The sequence below is a fragment of the Protopterus annectens genome, chromosome 12.part0, assembly GCF_019279795.1.
Source record: "Protopterus annectens isolate FY-2018-M chromosome 12.part0, PAN1.0, whole genome shotgun sequence".
NCBI classification, from domain to species: domain Eukaryota; kingdom Metazoa; phylum Chordata; order Ceratodontiformes; family Protopteridae; genus Protopterus; species Protopterus annectens.
In genome coordinates this window covers 795,195,137-795,216,500 of record NC_056746.1, presented here as the reverse complement: position 1 = coordinate 795,216,500, position 21,364 = coordinate 795,195,137, and the positions used below count along the sequence as shown (strand labels likewise).

The 21,364-nt window shown below is 39.4% G+C and overlaps 1 protein-coding gene across 4 annotated transcripts in view; it reads right to left on the bottom strand.

Annotated features, from left to right (window-relative positions):
- Positions 1-21,364, bottom strand: part of ARHGAP21 (Rho GTPase activating protein 21) — a 2,418,417-nt gene that overhangs the window by 1,989,101 nt on the left and 407,952 nt on the right. For all 4 annotated transcript variants that reach the window (XM_044089838.1, XM_044089836.1, XM_044089837.1 and 1 more), the window contains exon 2: positions 16,216-16,392. In XM_044089838.1, coding sequence (XP_043945773.1) covers positions 16,216-16,392 — 177 coding nt within the window. The remainder of the gene's footprint in view (positions 1-16,215; positions 16,393-21,364) is intronic.

Genomic DNA, 21,364 nt, shown 5'->3' with positions numbered 1-21,364 from the left:
TCAGGTTAGTTTTCTTGTCGTAAGCTTTCTAAGTTTGGCAAAAACTCTATTTCTGTTGCCTACATCATTGTGCTAAGACTTTTGTGTCCTGGAGTCTATATCAAAAATATTTGCTTAACAGCAAGATTTCTAACCTTAAGCGTATTAAACCAAATACTTCCCTCCCTACTACTCCCTTTAGCATTCAGCAATCCCTCCTCTTGTTCTGTGAGATTCCCCTTCCTACTTTAGCCTTTGACATCCCTTCTAAATAATTCCAATCCCTTCTTTCACATATCATTTTTGTTCTCCCTTTCTTATTTCTACCGTTTTTAAATTCTGTTTTCATTTTATCCCACTCCCTAACTATCCATTCTGAAGAAATGCCTAGCTTCTCTAATAACATTTCAATAATTTCCCTACTTATTCCTTAAATTTTTCATTTTTTAACAAAGAAAACACCAGTATATCATCTTCACTTCACTGCCCTGTTTCTTTACCTTAATCTTTATTGGTGAATGATCTGAAACAGTAACTGGATGTGTTTCACAGCTTTCAATTAAATACCCATGCTCCTATGAAATGCAATTCCCATTCAGTCTAGTCTAGTTATTGTACTTTGGGAATTGATATGTAAATTCTGTCCGAGATCATACTAGTACATACACATCTTCCAATGCAAATATTCTCATACATGTCTTCAAAAATTTGCCCTCTTTTGTTATATTTTCCCATCTATGTCCCCCTAATAAATCTACTCCAAATCAGGTTATAGTCCCCAACCATAACTATTTCCATACCAAAGCTAAGTATTTCTCCCAAAACTCTCTTAAGCTCCATTACAGTAGTTTTAGGTGAAATATAAACAGATGCCAGTGCAATCCCCCTTTCCTGCCAATAATTCCTTATTACCACAAGCCTACTATTATTCTCTTTTCTCTCCACAAGTCTCACTACTGGAGCCTTTCTCATATTCAGTCTTAATACTGCCCTCTTCCTTTGTCTTGGATATTCTGCTGAATATCCAATCTGTAGTCCTTTCTTTGCCAAATTTATATTCATATTACTTATCCTATCTCTAACTCACCTTGTTCTAACTTCTCACTTCTTCACTGAACTCATTTACTGATGGTTTATCCACCCTTACTTAAAGCAAGGAAACATTTCTTTTATATATTTTTGAACAATGAAGATAGTTGTTACTTGCAAATAGTTTGACAATTATTTTCTTTTATTTTTATTTTTTCACATGCTCGGAACATTCTCCTCGTATGTGATATTTTGTACCCTATGTGTGAACTACTCTTTATATTTTCAGTTTTCTTCTCAAAAGATTGCTATCTTTGTAATCTTTGTGTGTGTTTTGTGGAGCTTTTCTCCCAGGGCCTCCGTTGAAAAAGGGCTCTAGCTTAGCCGGAAATTCCTGATCAACAAATGTCAAATAAATATTTCTATCCAATTGCATCTCCTGAATATTGCTATTTATAACCTACATAATTCAGTTTTCTTTGCTTTTTGCCTTTATCTGCAATATCACTGATATTGTAAGATAATACTGACAAGGCAGTCAAAGTGATAAGAAGCTATTACTTTCAAATATTCTGTATGATAGCGCTATTAATATAAGTTTACAAATTGCAACTTTCATGCACACATTAATAGTTGGCAGGCTTAGATGGTGTACAATGTGTTGCTTCTCATCTTGGTTTAAACCTGTCACATCTCCACCGACATTTTCCTTCAATAAAAACACTCAAGAAACAAAGCATTATTAAAAACATTTGAACCCTCCCAACCCTATAAAAACTCACAGCAAATACACAGAACCATATAAATTTTCCAAAAAAGGGAAGATACATCTCCAAACAGGGATACTTGCCCCAAATAGACACTACGCCAACAGGTTTTTAGGTACCCTAAAATTAGGTTTAACCATGCTGGAAGTGCATGTTACGACCTATGCTTCCACTTGCACAGATGCATCTGTCTTTGTCCTATTTCTATTTCCTCCCAGACATGAAAAACAGCTTGCAAGCCCTCAGTTAACTGATTTTCAGCTGTAAGAAAAGTACACTGGCTACCCTTGTATATTAAATATAATAATGAACAATTTATTCATTTAAGTATTAAGGCTGACAGTGCTGGAACTACCTGCAAAATCATTTACTCTCTCAATATCAAATGCTCTTTTATATTCATTGAACTTTTTGCCAGTTCCCCTTCAAGTACTATTAATGATTTTATTCAATGCCTTGGTGTACATTCTTCAGTCATTTCTTGATTAACTGTCTGCAACTGTAGTCTCACAGTCTCCAGCTGCTATGTGTTGATAGAAAAAAAATATGAGGTTTAACTTATGCAAAAAAACAGCTTTTAAATGCTGGAAAATTACCACTTTCATGACTTTAGTAAGAAATACCACCAGCTATTTTCACAGGTTTTCAAGAGGTATACAGAAATATCTCAGGACTGTGGCAGGGCTAGCCAACTGGTGGTGTGAACACTGCCTTTAGGTGATAGTCATTGCTAATGTGACACCCTAACCCCATATACAAAAATGGGAAAAAGGGGTCAATGCCGATACTGATTTTATAACCTCTCTCAGAGAAACAAAAACGTCTTTACAGCATAAGATAACATTACTTCCACCTCTATAAAAACAGGGACAATTACTATATTTTAATACAAAATTAATATGATCTTCACGCAGCAGCCCAATATCACAGCATTAGATTGTTTACATTGCACCTTTATCTTGTTATAGTATAAACCATGCACGCATTAAGTCTACCAGTTACATTTTCAGTCCCTTTCTTGTCCATCTAAACATTTATGACAAATGGAAAACTATGCTTTAGAGACCTTCCACACATTTAACAGTCAATAAATAAATACATAATGATTAATAACAAACAATAGTCAATAAATAACAGTCAACAAACAATAACTGAAAATAAAAACTGAACGTTTTTTACCAATGTTATTATAAATTGTCAAATGCATTACACCTGCTTAAACTGTTTGAACTGCTGGATTATCTACTTCTGCTCACACACTAGCCCTCTACAATAGTATTGTTCTCCAACACATTCCCAAATACCCAGGTCCTCCCCCATACTTGCATGCTTACACTCACTTAGGCTCTCTACCACAACCCCCCCCCCACATACACACTTAGACTACAAGCCTTTGTCCAGCTCCATCTTTCACATCCTTATCCTTCCTCAACCTTCCATTCTAACCTACCTACACAACTTCTATTCCTTACCTAACCATTTTTTACACTTTTATTGTCTTTCAGGATTACTGGCCTGGAAATTATCCTATCAATTTTTCACTGTTCTTAATAAGGCTGGAACTCCTACTTGTTCTGTGGTATACACAGCTGCAGTTGTTTTTTTACTGACTGTTTTACAAGGCTAAGTATGTTATGGTGATTTCACTCTAGACTATGTAATAGTTTACTGTGAGGCTACTTGCACATCACCTTGTTGACTTTCTGCCATCCCTGCCCTTACTGTCCTACCTAGCTGTTCCTCTACACTTACTTACCCTTTACCTTCAAAAGCTCCTTTCTGCTTCTTAATTCCCCACAATCGGCCTTTTTGATCTATCCACATTCAGATAATAAACACTTCCAGTACTTGGTCTCTCCCTCCTCCACAGTTTGCTTTTATTTTATTCCATCAGAACACTGCAGTCAGGTGGCATTCTTTCTTTCTTTCCCTGTTTCCTGCTGTGCATTTGTCCTACTCTCTTGCCACTTTCTGAAATTGTTTTTGTAGGCATTCTCGAACATCCAGGTGTAGCCCGCTATGCTCACCCACACTGCACTCGGGCTCACTCCACTCCTCTACTCTACCCCCATTCCCACCCACCCCATCAATTTCCTTTATACTTCACCTTGCTCCACCTATACGATCCCTCCACCCAATCACACTAAATTATCAATCCAACACTTCCAATCATTTCCTCACACAATATCACAATACAAAGCCCTCCAAATTCTTCCCACTACTTTCCAACTATCTATTATCCTCTCCACTTTTCCAATCATATTACACTCACCCTCTTTCTCCCCCATCCTTTCCCTAAAACCAAGTGTCAGATCTACCAACCACATACTTCTAGTCAACTTACTTCAACAGCTAATACACTAGTACCCTCACATCCTCTAGCATTCTGACATGCAACTAAATTCCTCTAGTCAACCTACTTGCACAGCTAATACACTGATATCGCTACACCTCTCACATTCTTAAACACTAAACTCCCCTCCCGTAATGTCTATGTTACATACTATTCTCTTCACTTTCTTTCTAACCCTCTATTTCTTACTACAACTAACATCTAGTCAAATAACTCTTATAGCCTACAAACCCAGCTCAATTACAGCCATTCATACTCAAACCCTCCCCAGTTTTTCAAATACATCTCCCTGCCTATACGTTACAAACTTGTTCTCATAAACTAAATTAAGAATTCTCTTTCCCCCCACAAGAACACAAATGTCACTTTAGACTTCTACTTCAAAAACAGAAGGAATCAACAACCCCTAGCTCTCCCAACTGGCACTAACTTAACTCAATGCGGTGATATATACATCCAAACCCAGGTCCTTCCCCCAGCACATACAAGTCCTCTAAATCCAATAAAAACCCTGAACTTCACAACTCTAAACATTCAAAGCTTAAGAAATCCTACTGCTACATGCCTGGTTAATTCAAAACAATCCTGGCTTTACTGCTATCACAGAGACATGGCTCAAACCTAACATCGAAGACATAGACTCCCTTCCCCCTGGCTATGCCTGCCTTAGATCAGATAGATTACATAAAAAGAGTGAAGGCATTGCCTTACTGTACCCAAATAACTTCACTGTAGTACCATTCACCAAACCAGCCCCACAATTCTCCTCAGCTGAAGAATTAGTAGCCTTTACAAAACGGAACAACTGTAAGAGCCTCTGCACTATAGTCTTATACATCCCCCCCAGGCAATAATATTCCTATCCTAGAAGATATTCTAGCCTGGACATCCAGTAACATCAGCAATAAAACAATTATCCTAGGAGATGTCAATATAAACTGGCTCGATATCTCCAACCAGGACCCTACTACCAACATTAAACTGTATAACTACTCACAACTCATCTCAAATATAACCAGACCTTGTAATAACAACAACAAAGACTCAGTCCTGGACTGGATTTTGTTTTCTGATCCTCATAAAATCCCCTCCTCAGACACCCTACCAAATAATATTAGCAATCACTTACCTGCCTATATAATTCGGAAAATCACACAATCACCAAGTAACCATCAGTATGAATAATCAATGGATCCACTTCTGCCCTACCACTTTCAATGCAATCCTACTATTAACTGGGAAGGTTTAAAACCTCTTCCCTCGATGAAGCTGTAGAATTCTTTAACTTAGCTTTCCTTAGAATATTAAGCAGCATAGCCCCACTCCATCAAAAGAGAGTTAAAAGTAACCATGCCACCTGGCTTAACAAATCCACAAAGCAAAGTATGACCTCAAGGGATAAGGCATGGAAATCATGGCTAAAAAATAAAAATCCTGCTGACCTCACTCTATATAAACAGCTATGCAACCAAGCTAAACGCCTAGTAATCAGGGAGAAAAAAAAGAATATTGCCAAACTCTTCAAAACCAACATAAACAAAATCCAAAGAAATTTTGGGAGTGCAATCAATTCTCAACTCTACTCAGGTTCAAGGAATAATCCCCGTCTCAACCCACACAACACTCCCACTGAAAATGCATCACACTCAACTCATATTTTATTGACACCATAGACAAGCTCACTTCCATCACCCCACAAACTGACACCAACACAACAGATCCAACACTGCCATGCTCTTCAAATACATCTGAACCTAGCTTCTCCATCTCACCCATACCAACATCCACTATAAGAAAACTCCTGCATAAGCTCAAACCTTGTACTAATGCACCTGACAACCTACCTGCTGAATTCCTAAAGATATCTGCAAGCTCCAGTGCCTACCCCATTAACATACTTAACAGATAAATTCAGGAGTCCCAAGTACCACAAATCTGGAAGAAAGCATACATTCTTCCTCTACACAAAGGTGGTAAAAACTGCGACATCTCCAACTTCCGACCCATTACAATTCTCTCTCCCATCCCTAAAATTTTAGAAAAATGTATCGGTAGCATCAGCTTCTAAAGTACCTAGTTCAAAATCAAATCCTCTCTCCCACCCAGCACGGCTTCAGGCCTGGACACAGTACTACCACAACTCACATTTCCTTTATGGACACAGTAAACCAGGCCCGTGACACTGGCAACATTGTCTCTGCACTCTTTCTTGATCTCTGTAAAGCCTTTGATACTATTTCCCACTCACTTCTTCTCACCAGACTCTCTAACTTAGGCATTTCACCCTCCACATTAACCTGGTTTTCAAGCCATTTCTCAAACAGGCAACAATCTACCAAATGGCAATATTCCTTCTCACCATTTCTTAACACAACCACATGCATTCCCAAGGAACCATTCTGGGCCCCTTGTTATTTAACATATTCATCGAACATCACACTACTCTTACTCAAAGTACCATCATCCGATACGCAGATGATTCTACTATCATCTGTACTGCCAAGTCCTTATCAGAACTTCAAAAACTTACCCAAGATGCCTTCACATCCATGGAGTCTTGGATGTCCAACAACCACCTCGCTCTAAACCCCAATAAAACAAAACTCCTAATATTCACCCCTAAAGAAATTATGTTCCTGAACAAAAAATGACTTCACTATTCAGGCCAAAAATTCCACCACCACAGAAGCTGTACCAAGTACTAAACTGCTAGGTATTATAATATATGAAAATCTTGCATTCGACCTCCACATTCACAGCAACCTCAAACAAACACATCAAAAAGTAGGCATGCTCTACCGACACAAATATTTCCCATAAAGCAAAACTTTCACTTGCCACATCCTTCCTGCTATCATCTCTGTTGTACGGTGCCTCTATCCTTACTAATATGCAGTCCTCTCTCAAGTCCAAGCTCAACACATGCTGTAACAAAATTGCTAAATTCTAAACACATGCTAAATTCTCAGACCAGCACTGTACATCACTACAACAACTTGGCTGGCTTGAACTCCCAAACCATATCAATTACTTCTAATTAACAACTGCTCATAGACTAATATACAAACCTTGCACTTCCTCCTAAATCGGCTAACTTACTCATATTTAGAACTTCATAGATCAATACTGAAATTTTCTACATATAAGAATTCCTTCACTCACTTCTGCAAAAACACTGTACAATACCTACTTGGAATACCTGAACATAGTATAATGATCAAATTGCTATATCTGTCCTTGCCTTTTCCTATGAACTGTATAACACCATAAATGTAAAAATCTAGTATGTCTGAATTAACAGGTGTTTAGATTACATTGCATACCCTTCTTTGTTTGCAAATACTATAATGTAAATAATCAGTTATGTTACTGTTTGTAAATACTCTGTGTGTTAGCTAAAACTAGTGATCTCATTACATGTAAACTATTGCATTGCTTTAAGTTTCATGTTATTCATTTTATGCTTGCTGTTCAATCCTTGTGGAGCTTTTCTTCCCAGGCCTGCACTGAAAATGGGCTCTCCTGGCCCAATGGACCTTCCCGGTAAACAAATGTGAACAAATAATAAACTTCCCAACTTTACTAAAAGCTTCTTGCAAAAGCACTGCTCTCATGTCCAAAACGGCATCTTATAGAAAGGTCACTTTACAAGTCTTCCATTATTTCCCTACTTTAACATTATTGCTGGTCTTCTTCCTACCAATCTTGACCACTCAACACCACTCCCTTGTTCAGTGAAGGTACTCCTGACTTCTCTAGTCAGCTCCTGGGCTTTTTTCTGACGCTCAGTCATTTCTCATTTTCCTTTGGAACAACGGAAAAGCTATCACTGGCAAGTTCTGTCTATGGGCTTTGCTACTGTCAGAAGAATGAGAAGCAAAGTCACCTTTTGCTTGCTGGCTCACTCTGCTGGATAAACTTTTTAAATTCATCCTTAACCTGTCTGGCATTCCAAAAAGTCTTTGGTCCTCCAGGGGAAAAATATTCTAAAAACAGCTGGATACAGCAACCTGAATCACACACCTGCCTCTCAACATCCCCTGACTGCAAGGATAAACATGCTTCCCTTCTGCCTGGCGTACAGTGAATAATCATTTTCCACAAACACTTGGATGCTCACAAATTTTAATACTTTTCCTCTACTAACACAATTTTGTCAGAAGCACATCTTTCTGCTGGTATGTCTGCAACATTACTAACAAAGGTCTTGACTTCTTTTCATAGCCAAATAAATTTGGAGCATACGCACCGTGTATCCTTTTCTGCTATGGAATATCGAGTCTATATTACATGAACGAAAGTTGAAAATCGTGAACGCTCCAAATCTCGAAAAAGCTGGACCTCAAAGTGCTTTTTTCTGAGACTGCAGTACAGTGAAGATTGGAATATTTGCCCCTTCCTCACTGTAGTGCAATCTCGGAGTTGGTATACATATTTAGTGTGTGTGTGTGTGTGTATGTGGGGGGGGGGCGCGACACAGCCCTCCACAATAGCAGTTTGAGGTCCGGCATTTTCTAGATTTAGAGCGTTTGCAATTTTCGACTTTCGTTCTTATAATATAGACCCGGAATACCAGTCCAGTTGCTTATTTGTACTTTTGTAATATAAATGCAGTCTGTTCCTTCAGGTTTCTCTGGCACAAAAAAAAATCTCATGTTTTCTCTACAAGCTCTGTTTTCTAACTCTACTTTTGAAATAGTTCTTCTGGGGAAGCCTTTTACTCAGCCAGTCTTTCATTTCATTTCATACTCTTATTTATGCAGTTTTGTTAGCTCACTGGAATAGCTACATAAAAATTATTCTATTCTTTCCTAGCCTTTTATTACTTGACTATATATTCCTCCTGAAATGGAATACCCAGCCCAATTGCTTATTTGTACTTTCATAAAATAAATCTAGTCTGTTCCTTCCAGTGTCTCTGGTAGAGAAAAAAAAATCATGTTTTCTCTGTATGCTCTGTTTTTTTTACCACTACTATTTTTAAACAGTTCTTCTGGGGAAGCATTTTATTCAGTCTTTCTTTCATTTCATCCTCTGATTTCTGCAGTTTTGTTAGCTCACTGGAATAGCTAAAATATATTATTCTATTCCTTTCCATCCTTTTATCACTTGACTATATACTCCTCCTGATGTAGAATATACCAGCAGTTGCTTATTTGCGCATTCTTAAAATGAATGCAATCTGTTCCTTCCAGTTTCTCTGTTACAGTAGAAAATGTCAGAGTTTTGTCTGTGAGCTCAGTCGTCTAGCTCTATTATTTTTGAAACAGTTCTTGAGAAGCCTCATATTCAGTCACTCTCTCCTTCATTTCAACCTCTGATTTCTGCAGTTTTATCAGCTCATCTAAACAGCTACTTAAAGCTTATTGTATTCTTTCCAGTCTTTTGTAATTTGACCTTACATTTTCAACAAGTGTCTCGCATATTTTAAACTCGAGTGTATTTGATTTATCTTCTCTAAATTACTGGAAGTTATTGCACATTGCAAAACAGAATCCTGAGCTGCATTTTGCCAAACTGCAAGGCTCTTCTCTATCAGAGTTTTTTCTTCTCCTTTTCTAGCCAATCTACTCCTGCCTTTGCCAAATGTCTTCTTTGCTGACATCCAGGCAGTGTAGTCGACTATCCAGTAATTGAAATGTACCAAAATGGATGACTTAGTGTCTTTTTTCCCCAAAGTTGATCAGTGTGCAGCAAACTTGAAAGTCTTTGCTCTGTGATTCTTGAACTAAGGAGTTTGAGTGGTATTTTGTGTGTGTGTGTGTGCGTGTGCGCGATACAGGTCATGACTCAAATGCCCCTGAATTCAAAGAAATAACCCAGATTATGCCACATATCTTTGATCTCTTCCTTGTAAAATTTTTATTTTTCGGACAAATCCTTGGAAATACTGGTTCCCAAATAATGACAAACATATGAGTTTCAGACTGCATCCCTTCAAAAAAATATATGCTAATGCAAAACATGTTACAGCAACTTTCTAAATATACAAGAACAACATCAAAAATATATCCAAGGGTCTTGGTCCTAACTGACCTTTTTTTGGCCTCTCATTCTTGACCAAAGACGTCGATATGTGTATATGAATACATATGTATGCAAATAAATATAATTTATATTTATATATACATAACATGACAGCTAATCTATAACATCAAAAACAAAAATCATCTAAACACACTGATAACAAATGTAAACAGCATTATAATTTCAATCATATGCACATGTTCGTAAACACCCCTACACGATAAAATAACTTTTATAAATACAAACATTTCCAAGTACAACACAAGTTTAAACACCTTTAAAATAAATAAAAGTTCATTCTATGAACAACAACATAAATGAACCAAAGAAAAGAAACATACTACTACATCCAGTTCAGTACTCCCAACTGCCTCAAAACAAACCAGCTACAAACATAACCTACCTACAAATAACAACCTTATCATGCACAAGCATTTCAAATAATTCCTTTTACATGGTGGGCTTTGCCCCTCACTCCCAATGTAGTGGCTCTGCTCCTGTTCCCCACAAATATATATAAAGCAACTGCAGGGATGCATAACCACGAATAGGAAAAACACTAAATTATTACAAGGCTCACCTCCTGCAATTCAACTACAGTGCAATTCTATCTAATTTGCCACAAATGAGATTCACACAGACTTCACATGTGGTGATATATGTGCATTAGTCTTTACATTACATTCGTAATATGTGCACATTAAATATATTAAATAAGCAATAGCTATAGTTTTACACACAAACACACACATATACTGCATTCAGTGTCTGTTTTTACTCCATCAGCTCAAAGTGTTTGCTACATGCACTATTCATGTTTCTCAAGAAGCTGCCATGTACTGTAAGATGATGTCCTCTTAATCTGTACAGCACATTCCCAGTCTGCATCAATACACTGCTTGTGTGTGTGCAAAAAGAGACAGAGATTGGTGAAACTGTGGCGATGCATTTGTATTCATTTTTCATTTAGTTGGATGGATCACTGTTGGAAATTTGAGTTGTACATAGTCAATATAGTTGCTGAAAATCATTGAGAACACCCTTGCGTGTGTGAGTGAAGGGAAATTTTCAATGGCTGCACTGTATGTATCTGACAGTAATGAGCTGAGCTATATTATTGTGGCTGGGTGGTTATTCGTTCATTTGGTCAAAATCATACATTTGTACACCATCCAAACAATGTCTAACTGGTACGTACCTCTGTGGGTATTTATAAGGAGTTATAATGTACTGTACTGTATGCATCTGACAGCAGTGAGATGAAATGCATTACTGTGGTCATTTATGTAATTTTTAACAGTACAGTTTTAAATGATGGTCTCAGTGGACATTTCGTTCTTCATGTCACAGCTGCAACTGTGGCATTATGCTGCTGGCTATGTGTGTTACTTTATTTTTATTTTTAACTGTACAATTTTAAGAACTGATCATTGCAGACATCAATAAGCTCAAATACATTACTGCCAGGTTTTATGTTTATTCATTCATTTGATAATCATCAGAAATTTGAAATGTACACAGTCAATAAAATAATGGGGGCATCTATGGGCTTATGTGTGGTGGTTGTAATGGGGTACACTAAGCACCTGACACCAACTAGCTGAAATGTGTTAGTGCCTATTATTTAGTTATGTATTAATTAATTAATTTAGTCAATATCAGACATCTGAAGTGTGCACAGTTAGTACACTGAATGTAATGAGTCAGTGTACAGTGTGAGTTTGTGTGTGTGTGTGAGAGAGAGAGAGAGAGAGAGAGAGAGAGTGTGTGTGTGTGAGAGAGAGAGAGAGAGTGTGCGTGTGTGTGTGTGTGTGTGTGTGTGTGTGTGTGTGTGTGTGTGTGTGTGTGTGTGAGTGTGAGTGTGTGAGTGCTCGTGCTCGCATGCACTTGCATATTTAATGGATTGCAGAGTAGGCATCTGACAGCAATGAGCTGAAATATACGACTGCAGCTATTCATGAATTTACTCATTTGTTTGCACACTGTCTGCTGTTGGTTAAATTACTGTACCTTCAACCAGATCTTCCTGTGGTGGTGCATGCTTTGGTCTCATTTAGGTTGGATTGCTTTTAATCCCCCATTACCCAAAACTTCCAGTCTTTGAACTTAATGGTGTGGAACCGGTGCAGAATTCTGCAACTGAATTACTTACCTGGGCATCTCACTGCTGTCATATTATGCTGCTGCTGTGCAGTTTGCACTAGCTGTTAATCAGTTACATATATGTTATAAGATTCTAAGCTTTATATTGACCTGCACAACTTGGTACAACCTTACCTTAGGAAGGAGCCTGCTTGTGTCCTGCACTCTTCCACGCTTAAGACTATTGGCAGATCCAAGGGTTTTGCTTGACTCATTCAGGAGTGTCCCCTTACCAGGGGTCCACCTTTGGAGACACTTACTGGGGTGTTTGAAGATGCCCTGACTATTGCTGGTTTTAAAATTTTGACCTGTCATTTAGGTATTGCCTTTAGCTTAGGTACACAAATATAAAATTGAATCTGAATTTTTCTTCTATATTGCATCTGTCATTTTCTGGTCTTGAATATTTATTTCAGTTACGAACATCATGCCAGCTTCAACTTGGATTGCTGATTAGATCAATTTTATTTTTTTTACTTCTTTACACAGGTATAACATTGGAAGGACAGACTATGTTAAAAGTAGCAACACTGAATTTCACTTCATTCATTTTTTTTCTTTTAATCTCAGAATGTCATCTCTCTTTAAATATATCTTTATTATTTCAATATTTGAGTAGTAGTATAGGTCTTCAGTGGTAATAACTACTTTCTTTTATGATTTGTGAATGCTTAATGTGATCACTGATGAGTCCTGGGTTTAATATTACTTCTCCAACATTAGGAATATAAACTTTTTTTGGCAGCATCCAATGTCCAATGCCATCTGCAAGTATGTTCCCTCACTGTATGACATGGCTGAGACTGTCCTTCAAGGGTTGAGCTCAGGAAAAAAAGTCTGGATGCTGATTGGGTGGGGGTGCCATTTAATCAGCCAGCCTACGTCTGCCCTGTGATCTTATGAGAAAGCAGCTTCTTGCCTCCATCAAGAGCTTTTATTACCCTTATCCTATCACTTCTCCTTTTTCTTGTAGGCTTGACAAGCTGCAGTAGAGGAAAGATGCCTGTACAATGCTCACAGAGAGTCCTAGTGCATCGCAGGGAGTTCTGCCCTCCAGTGCTGCAGAAGTCACCCAAGCTGGCAGTTCTCCCAGTAATGATGCCACAATTCTGATTATACCATGGGATTGCGTGTGTTAGTGGGTGCTTCTTCAACTCTGCTGAGATCTGAAGAACTATCATAAGGGGTTAGTGCGGACGAGATGTGATCACCCTTGAATGTGTTAGAGTTTACAGCTCCACCTCCAGAAAGGACTTTGATGGTGGAGTAATCCAGTTTAGCTAGGTTCTTGGAACATGCCCAGATTCTGCTACTGAAAAGTACCATAGAATCCGTCTTGGTGTTGAATAAGAGAGTGGTGGTCTTACTGCTGGCTGTTCCTAGTCCAAAAGAGGATGGACAACTTCCAGCTCATTCTGGGCCATTGAGACATTACCCAGCTCTTCCAACATGTTTGGTTCCTTGTGGTCACCCTGAAGAGGATCTTGGCCCTGTTCCTATTGGGTGCTTGGATGATGAAACAGGGCACGAGAGACGCCTTTTAACACATTTCTCTTTAGGGTATGCACAGGAAATGACACTGATTCACTCTGGAGAGTCCCACTTACATTGGAAAGGGTGACCATTTTTGGCTTTCCCCAACACCATCAGTTTGGTTTTCACTAGGTAGCCAGAGCCTTGGAGAAATGTCTATTGGTGTTCCCTCCCCAGACATCTGACTCTTGATCACCTCATCCAGGGACATCTTGGAGACAGCCTTCCTGTAGGCACAACCCTGGAATGACTATGGTCTGGAAGCCATCCTCCATGATTCTGGCTACCAGAAAATTATTCATGGGTATGGAGTTCGATGCTCTCTAACATTATTCTTTCCCTTGGATACAATTCAATCATGATGTTGTATAACCTTTTGCAAGAAAACATAAGACAGGGTGGAATCTCAGAGTGCACTACACATTTTGGGTTTTCATTATGTCATTTAAATGTCTTCAGGATACGAGCATTGCAGTGGGCTGTGAGGTGTCAGTAGCTTCCGAGCTACCATGTACTCAAGGATAATCTCTTGAAGTTAGACCCATTGTTGTCAAGACTTGAAGGGCGGCAGTTTGCAGGAATCTGCTGGTGGACTTTCACTTTCTACAGAACCACCCTTTACAGACCTTGAGAAATGAAGCTTCACTTGTGTGTTGCAGAAGTCGCCTAGCTTTCCACAAATTGCAGAGAATAAGGTCTGCTCTAAACATGGAGTTCCATATCAGTACAGAAACAGCCTTGCCTATAATATATGGGCTTCTGAACAAACCAGGTCCTCAGCAGAAATGGAAAATGAGCATACAGGTGGACAGGAGGCTAACTCTGCAGGAGGATGCTCTTAGGTTGATTCACTACGTCCCCCAAGAGGGGACGGGGAAAATATTTCATGCATGTAATGCTATTAGGAGATGTGATTAGGTTTTACTGCTATCTACACCCCAGAAACAGATCAGTTTTTATTTGTGACTGATCAACTCACACACTATTCAAGTGGCATTACAAAGCAGCAGCTGGATCTAACTGCTAGAGGACTGGCCTCTCATGAGGTGCTCCGCTATGAGGAAACTGTCTGAAAGAAAAGCCTACTGTCAGACTCTCAGTGTCTCCTGACAAAGCAGGTAAGAATGGGTTTCTCTAATGCATGCTAATGTACTACCCAACATCCATGTTGTTGCAATGTGTAGCTATGACTCAGCTATGGGAGGATGACCTGAAAAGGGTTAAGAGAACTGTCCTCATTTGTAATGCATAATGTGAAGGTGCTATTCCTAAGATGATCAGATAGCTTGAACTATGTGCTCACTGTAACTTCCTTTACAGTAGATGCATCCATGGAAACTAATGTCTGAGGAAATTGCAGCTGGAAAGAATCACCTGGTGTTAAGTGAGCCATGTTGAGCCACCACTAAGGATGAGACTTGCAAGATTTAAAAATTTTGGCATGGTAGGACATGGGATCAAATTTCTGGGACCAATGGATATAAAAAGCCCACGAGAGGAAGCTCATGTACATCCTGCCATAAGGTGCCACGATTACTGCCAATACCCTGAGATACACATCTGTTGAGATGTGGAAAATGAAAATTATGTATCTACTACAATGATAATTTTGTGCTGGCAATTCCATCTTCATCAACCAGCCAGACAAACGCTGACAGAACAGTCTGGCATTTAAAGCTTTTCAAGGCTACAATGCCCCTTGTTTTACCCACAATATTGTGTGAATCAGGACACTCTCCAATTCCCTATTAACTCACACTAAGACTGAGCATGAGCTATTACTATAGGTATGCAAAAATAACCACAAGACATAAAACTTTCCAGGCCTATTAAGACTGATGCAGCAGGAAAGTGGGAAGGTAAGCCGATAAAGATGAAATTACCTGTACAGCTGTATCATTATGCTAATGACAAAGTTATATCTGATATTAGAAATTCTGTCCTCATCATTCAGTATGATGGAATCCCGAGTATACTCCTCAGTGCTTTTTCCTGGAAACATGCCCAAAATAACAGACTCAGAAAAATGACTTGGCCTTAGAGATTCCACATAGCTTGTCATGTGCAGCAATAAAAAAAAAAAATACGATGACCATTTAGATGCTGCACAAATATCATCAAAGGATGTGTTTATGAAAAATGGCTCTTGCTGAGTGGACTCTAGACTCAGAGGGCAAAAGGATTTATACAATCACAAACCCATTTCAGCATACATTTGGTAACTTTAAAGCTCAATTTCTTTCTGGAGAAGGAAAGAAAGTCTGGAGTCTTTTTTTGAGAGAATTCATTTCTCACAAGATAAAATATAACCTGCCTATGAACATCCAAGCAATGCAGCAAATATTCACAAAAGTACAATAAAATACTAAACACTAAGTAACCTACCTTAAGAGATGACTGTACAACAGACTCTGGTGGATACACAATGAAATGTCTCAGCGTAAAACCAAAACCCTGTGAAGTCCTTCGGAGTACAAGTGTCTTCGGACCAGGCCAGGAGAAAGCTTCTTCTTCCAAAGGAGATGAAGTTTCACTTTGCTCTTTTCCATCCTTACGTTTTGCCTACAAAATTAAAGAAAGAAAAACTCTGTAGTTTGCTACCTTCCCCCAATACATAAAACATATCTCTTTAAAATATGTTCCTGTAAAAATATGTTCCTGTACTATGCAAAGATCTAAACTAAATTTGTAGAAGAATCACCACATTTACAAGGCATTATTTTACAAACAGTGTTCACAGAAGATTTTTACTAATGTATTTTTTTCTAATTACAATTAGCCGTTTCCTGGTGTACTGCTTCCATCTCTACAGACATGCTCCAAAAGCAAACTATTACCTTTCTGTCACAAACAGGGCCTCCATCTTCTAAGGGCAAAGGACAGCTGCAACTCAACATAAAAGTGAGTTGTACGTGCTGCATTTTCTCCATTTTCCACTATGTTGTGCAGACTGCCATTTCTTTATCTAAATTAGTGTGTGTGTGTGTAGGGGGGGTTAAGTCCCCCACAACACCCACAGTAGAAGAAGAAAATGGATCATGAAAAACTAAGTTGCAAATTCAATGAGCCATGACTCAATGAGTGATTGCTATTAGGAAGCCGAAGACATCATCACAGTATCATAGGGTTTATGCAGAAAGAAAACAGGGACACCTCTGAAGGGACAGCATCCAGACAGTAGGAGGAGGCTCTTTCATTATTCCTAGAGTATCAGTTACGCCTCCCAGGCACAATGACTTCAATGTGGTTTGCACACCCCCCTTTACAGTATATGACTCTCCTGCTCCTTCTGCACCACCCAACCTCAACAGGAGATGTAGCCAGACAGGACCCTCTGGAAAGTTAATTAGAAATACCTTGAAAATCAACAAAAACTCAACAGTGCCCTGAAAGAGATGGCAGAATAAATACATGAAATTAAGGATTTATCATAACAATAGATCTGTGCTGGCAGTTATTTCTGACACCCGAAGAAGTAAGATTGCTGGGGCTTAGGACATCACCTAAAACTTTCCAGTCTATCTTAACCCCCCTCCCTTCCTCACAATGTTTTGCATCTAAGACCTCCCTCTCCAGATCAAGGACAGCCTACATAAAGAGGAGAGAAAAACAAGGAAGGGGTCCGTCAGACTCAAAGTGAAATGATGGAGGATAAGAATTTTAACAGAGGTGAAACCTCCAGTGCAGATCATTATGATAATTTTGTAACTTTGAAGATTGCCATTTTGAGTTTCATCACCATCACTGATAGGACAGAGTCCAAAGCTCAGACCCTTTGGTGGTTCTCATGAAAGAATGCCAAGAATAATTATGGTCACAAAGGAAGATCTAGACCTGGAGATCACATGTAAAAGAAGTGTCTTGCAAAATTGTTCAATCATGGCCTCTTGGCAACCACATAAATGTCATCCACAGATACATTTTTAAGGAAGGCTTGCAAACTGGCCCTTGATCAGTAGAATGAGCATTTGTGAATTCCAGTAAATGCTTGCCCTAGTTCTGATGAAAAAAAATGTATGTATTGTGAAAGCTAAAGAGCTGGGACTGACCAGGATATTATGGGACCCAATCTCATGATGGAAAATTACAAGAAACTCTGTAAACCCTTCCTTATGGATTCTTTTCCATCCAAATTAAATATAAGATGTCTATGTAGATCAAAGCAATGATGTATACATTCTCCATGGCTAATTGGAATAAAACTGAAGAATAACTGACCGATTAATGTTAGCTTCCGTGGGCTCTTTCATCACAAAGGAATGAGCCATCTTGAAGGACACATTGTCTTTCTAAAAGATGAGATATGGTGGGCTGGCACACAAGAGTCTAAATAGCCCCCCCCCCCACCTCTACCAGTGCCTCGCAAGGAAAAGATAGCCTGTTTGATGTAAGTCACCCTTGTGCCAGTGAATAAGTGGAAATGGCATAAAGGTGTAAAGGAGTCTCAAGGACCACTTTCAGATGAGTGTATTTCTGTGGCATCCTCCATAGGGAGGAATATAGGAAAAGAAGTCGCTAGATTTGAAGATGATCAAGGGCACAAAAGTTGCAGCAAAAATTTTCCCAGTGCAAAAAGATTCTGCGTTACTCACTACATGGAAGACCACTCATAGGGTGACAGAAGACAACAGCCGAGTTCTACGAGAGGGTTAGTCTGTCCATGGATGTCAGAGACAATAAAGGATAAGACTGGAGGCCCTTTCCCAAACTCCCTCCACCAAATAATGAGGAAAAAGGATGCAGCAGAGCAAGCAGTCTCAAAGGCTGGTAGGGTAAGCTTCTCCAGGACACAGCACAGGTCCTGTGGAGGAAATGGAAAATTGATGGAATAGCAAAGCAAGAAGGTGGTATTCTTTATTCATCAAACTACTGCCACACTGTGTGGACAGCAATCACACTAGTATGAAGGAAGTCCTGAACTGCCTACAAGCTGAAAAGGAAGGCTCCCTTTTCTTGAATGATATGCAGATTGACTTTGTGTGTTGACCATGCACCTCAGATCTCATTATCTAAACAATGCCGCTCTTACTCTATAGCAGAGACAGCCATAATCAGAGTTCCCAGGGGATGGGATGGAAGCTCGAAAGGGTCTGCATGGAGAAAGACTGGACTCACAAATTCACCATGCAAACACAGTACTCTGGGACATTTTGATTTGAATGTCTAAAGAGTATAAGCAGCTGGTTGTATTAAGCTCTGAAGGCCCACTGAAGAACTTACATGTGAAATCTAGCATACATCACCAATAACAGAGTGGATGCCATAAGATCTAGGAAAAGCTCAAAGACAGGGGGGAGTACTAATTACCAAGTTTCTCTGAATCAGTTGAGGACCTGCAGATGAAAAGTACAGTTTTGTACCTACCATAAATGTAGATGTCCGATAGGTATGCATCTGCAGTCCTAACATATGGGTTGTCCTGCCTCAGGCAGCCCTTCGGTCGGCCGGATTCCAAAGTCTGGGTCTGGCCTCGGCTGATGTCGCACTTCACCCGACGTCATAGCTGTTGTTTATTGGGTATAAAGGCATCCGCCGACGCCATTTTCCTCAGTGTTTCTTGCCCCAGATGCCAGGTGCCCCCTAGTAAGGCTAAATTTGGATAAATGCAAATAATTCCAAACAGTAGAGAGCAAACAATATAAAAATATATATATATATATATATATATATATATATATATATATATATATATATATATATATATATACACATATATACAAACAAATACACCATAATAGATTCCCCCAGCTAGCTAAAAGAGGGGTAAATACCCTAGGAATACCACAGAGGGGAAGGAGGGTGGGTAATCCTGACTGCAGATGCATACCTATCGGACATCTACATTTATGGTAGGTACAAAACTGTACTATGTCCTTCAAGGATGCATCTGCAGTCCTAACATATGGGTAGAATACCATAGCCAAACTGGGGGAGGAGGCACTAAGATAAAGATGGTGTAGTTAAGATCCCTTGCAAAACAGCAGTTGCAAAACCTGCTCGGGATCTAGAGTATAAGGGAAGATTGTAATGCTTGGCAAATGTATGCACGGAGCTGCAAGTTGCAGCTTCTAAAATGTCTTTGGTAGCCACTCCTCGTAGGAAAGCTGTAGTGGTGGCTGTAGCTCTTGTGGAATGAGGTCTGATATTATCAGTTGTCGTCTTTCCATGAAAAGAGTAGCAAAATCGAATGCAATTTCCTATCCATTTTGAGATTGTCTGTTTTGAAATTGCTTTTCCTTGCATTCCTGTTGCATATGCTTCCAGAAGCTGGTCAGTTTTTCTGCTGGTCTTAGTTCTGTCCAGATAGTAGCGTAATTGTCTGTGCTCATCCAAGGTATGTAGCAGTCTTTCCCCCCTGTTCTGTGGGTTGGGGAAGAATGTAGGTAAATGAATCGCTTGGTTCAATGATACTCTGGAGACCACTTTTGGCATAAAGGTAGGGTTAGTTCTCAGAGAGACTCTGTCCTGATGGAAGATAAGGAAGGGTTGTACTGCCATTAATGCCTGTAACTCAGATACCCTTCTTGCTGAAGTAATTGCTAGCAGGAAAGCAGTTTTCCAAGACAAGAATTGTAATTCTGCTGTTGCTGCTGGTTCAAAAGGAGGAAGTGTTAACTTTTCCAGCACAAAGTTGAGATCCCATGTAGGTAAAGGTGGTTTCCTTGGAGGCTTTACATTTTTGATTCCTCTCAAGAACTGCCTGAGTAGAGGATGAGAGAAGACAGGAGGATCCATGTTGTATTCTGCTGAAATTGCTGATGCATGAATCTTAATGGAGGAGCAAGACAGGCCATTGTGGAATAGCTCTGCTAAATATTCCAGGATGTGTGCTATGTTTGCCAATGAGACATTTTCTCCCTTTGCTGCACTCCAAATGAGGTATCTTTTCCACTTGGCTGAATAAGTCTTCCTTGTGGAGGGTCTGCGTGCCTCCAGGATAATGTCCTTAACCCTCTGAGATAGACCTGGGTTATTTTGTTTTATGCAATATTCCAAGCAGCTAGCTGCAGTGTTTTCAAGTTTGGATGTAGGATCTTGTAGTCGTCCTGTGTTAGTAGTAAGGGACATAGAGGTAGATGCCATGCGTGTGTCCGAGACATGCTTCTCAGTAGCGGGTACCAATGTTGCCTCGGCCAGTCTGGAGCTATCAGAATTACCCTTGGCTGATCCTCTCTGATCTTCAGTAGAACTTTGTACATTAAGGGAAGAGGTGGAAATGCATATGCTGTCAGGTTTTTCCAGCTGAAGGAAAGGGAGTCCACCCTCCAAGCAAGTGGGTGGTATGCTCTTGTGCAGAATTTCTTCAATTGGTGATTGTGTGGGGAGGCAAACAGGTCTATCTGTGGTAGTCCCCATTTCTTTGTTATGGCTTTGAAGATATCTGGATGCAGCATCCATTCGTGAGCATCCGTGGTAGTTCTGCTTAAGGTGTCTGCTAGAGAATTTTCTTTTCCTGGTACAAATCTGGCCTGAAGTTGAATGTTGAGGTTCAGGGCCACATTCCACAGGTCCATTACCATCCGGCATAGAGGAT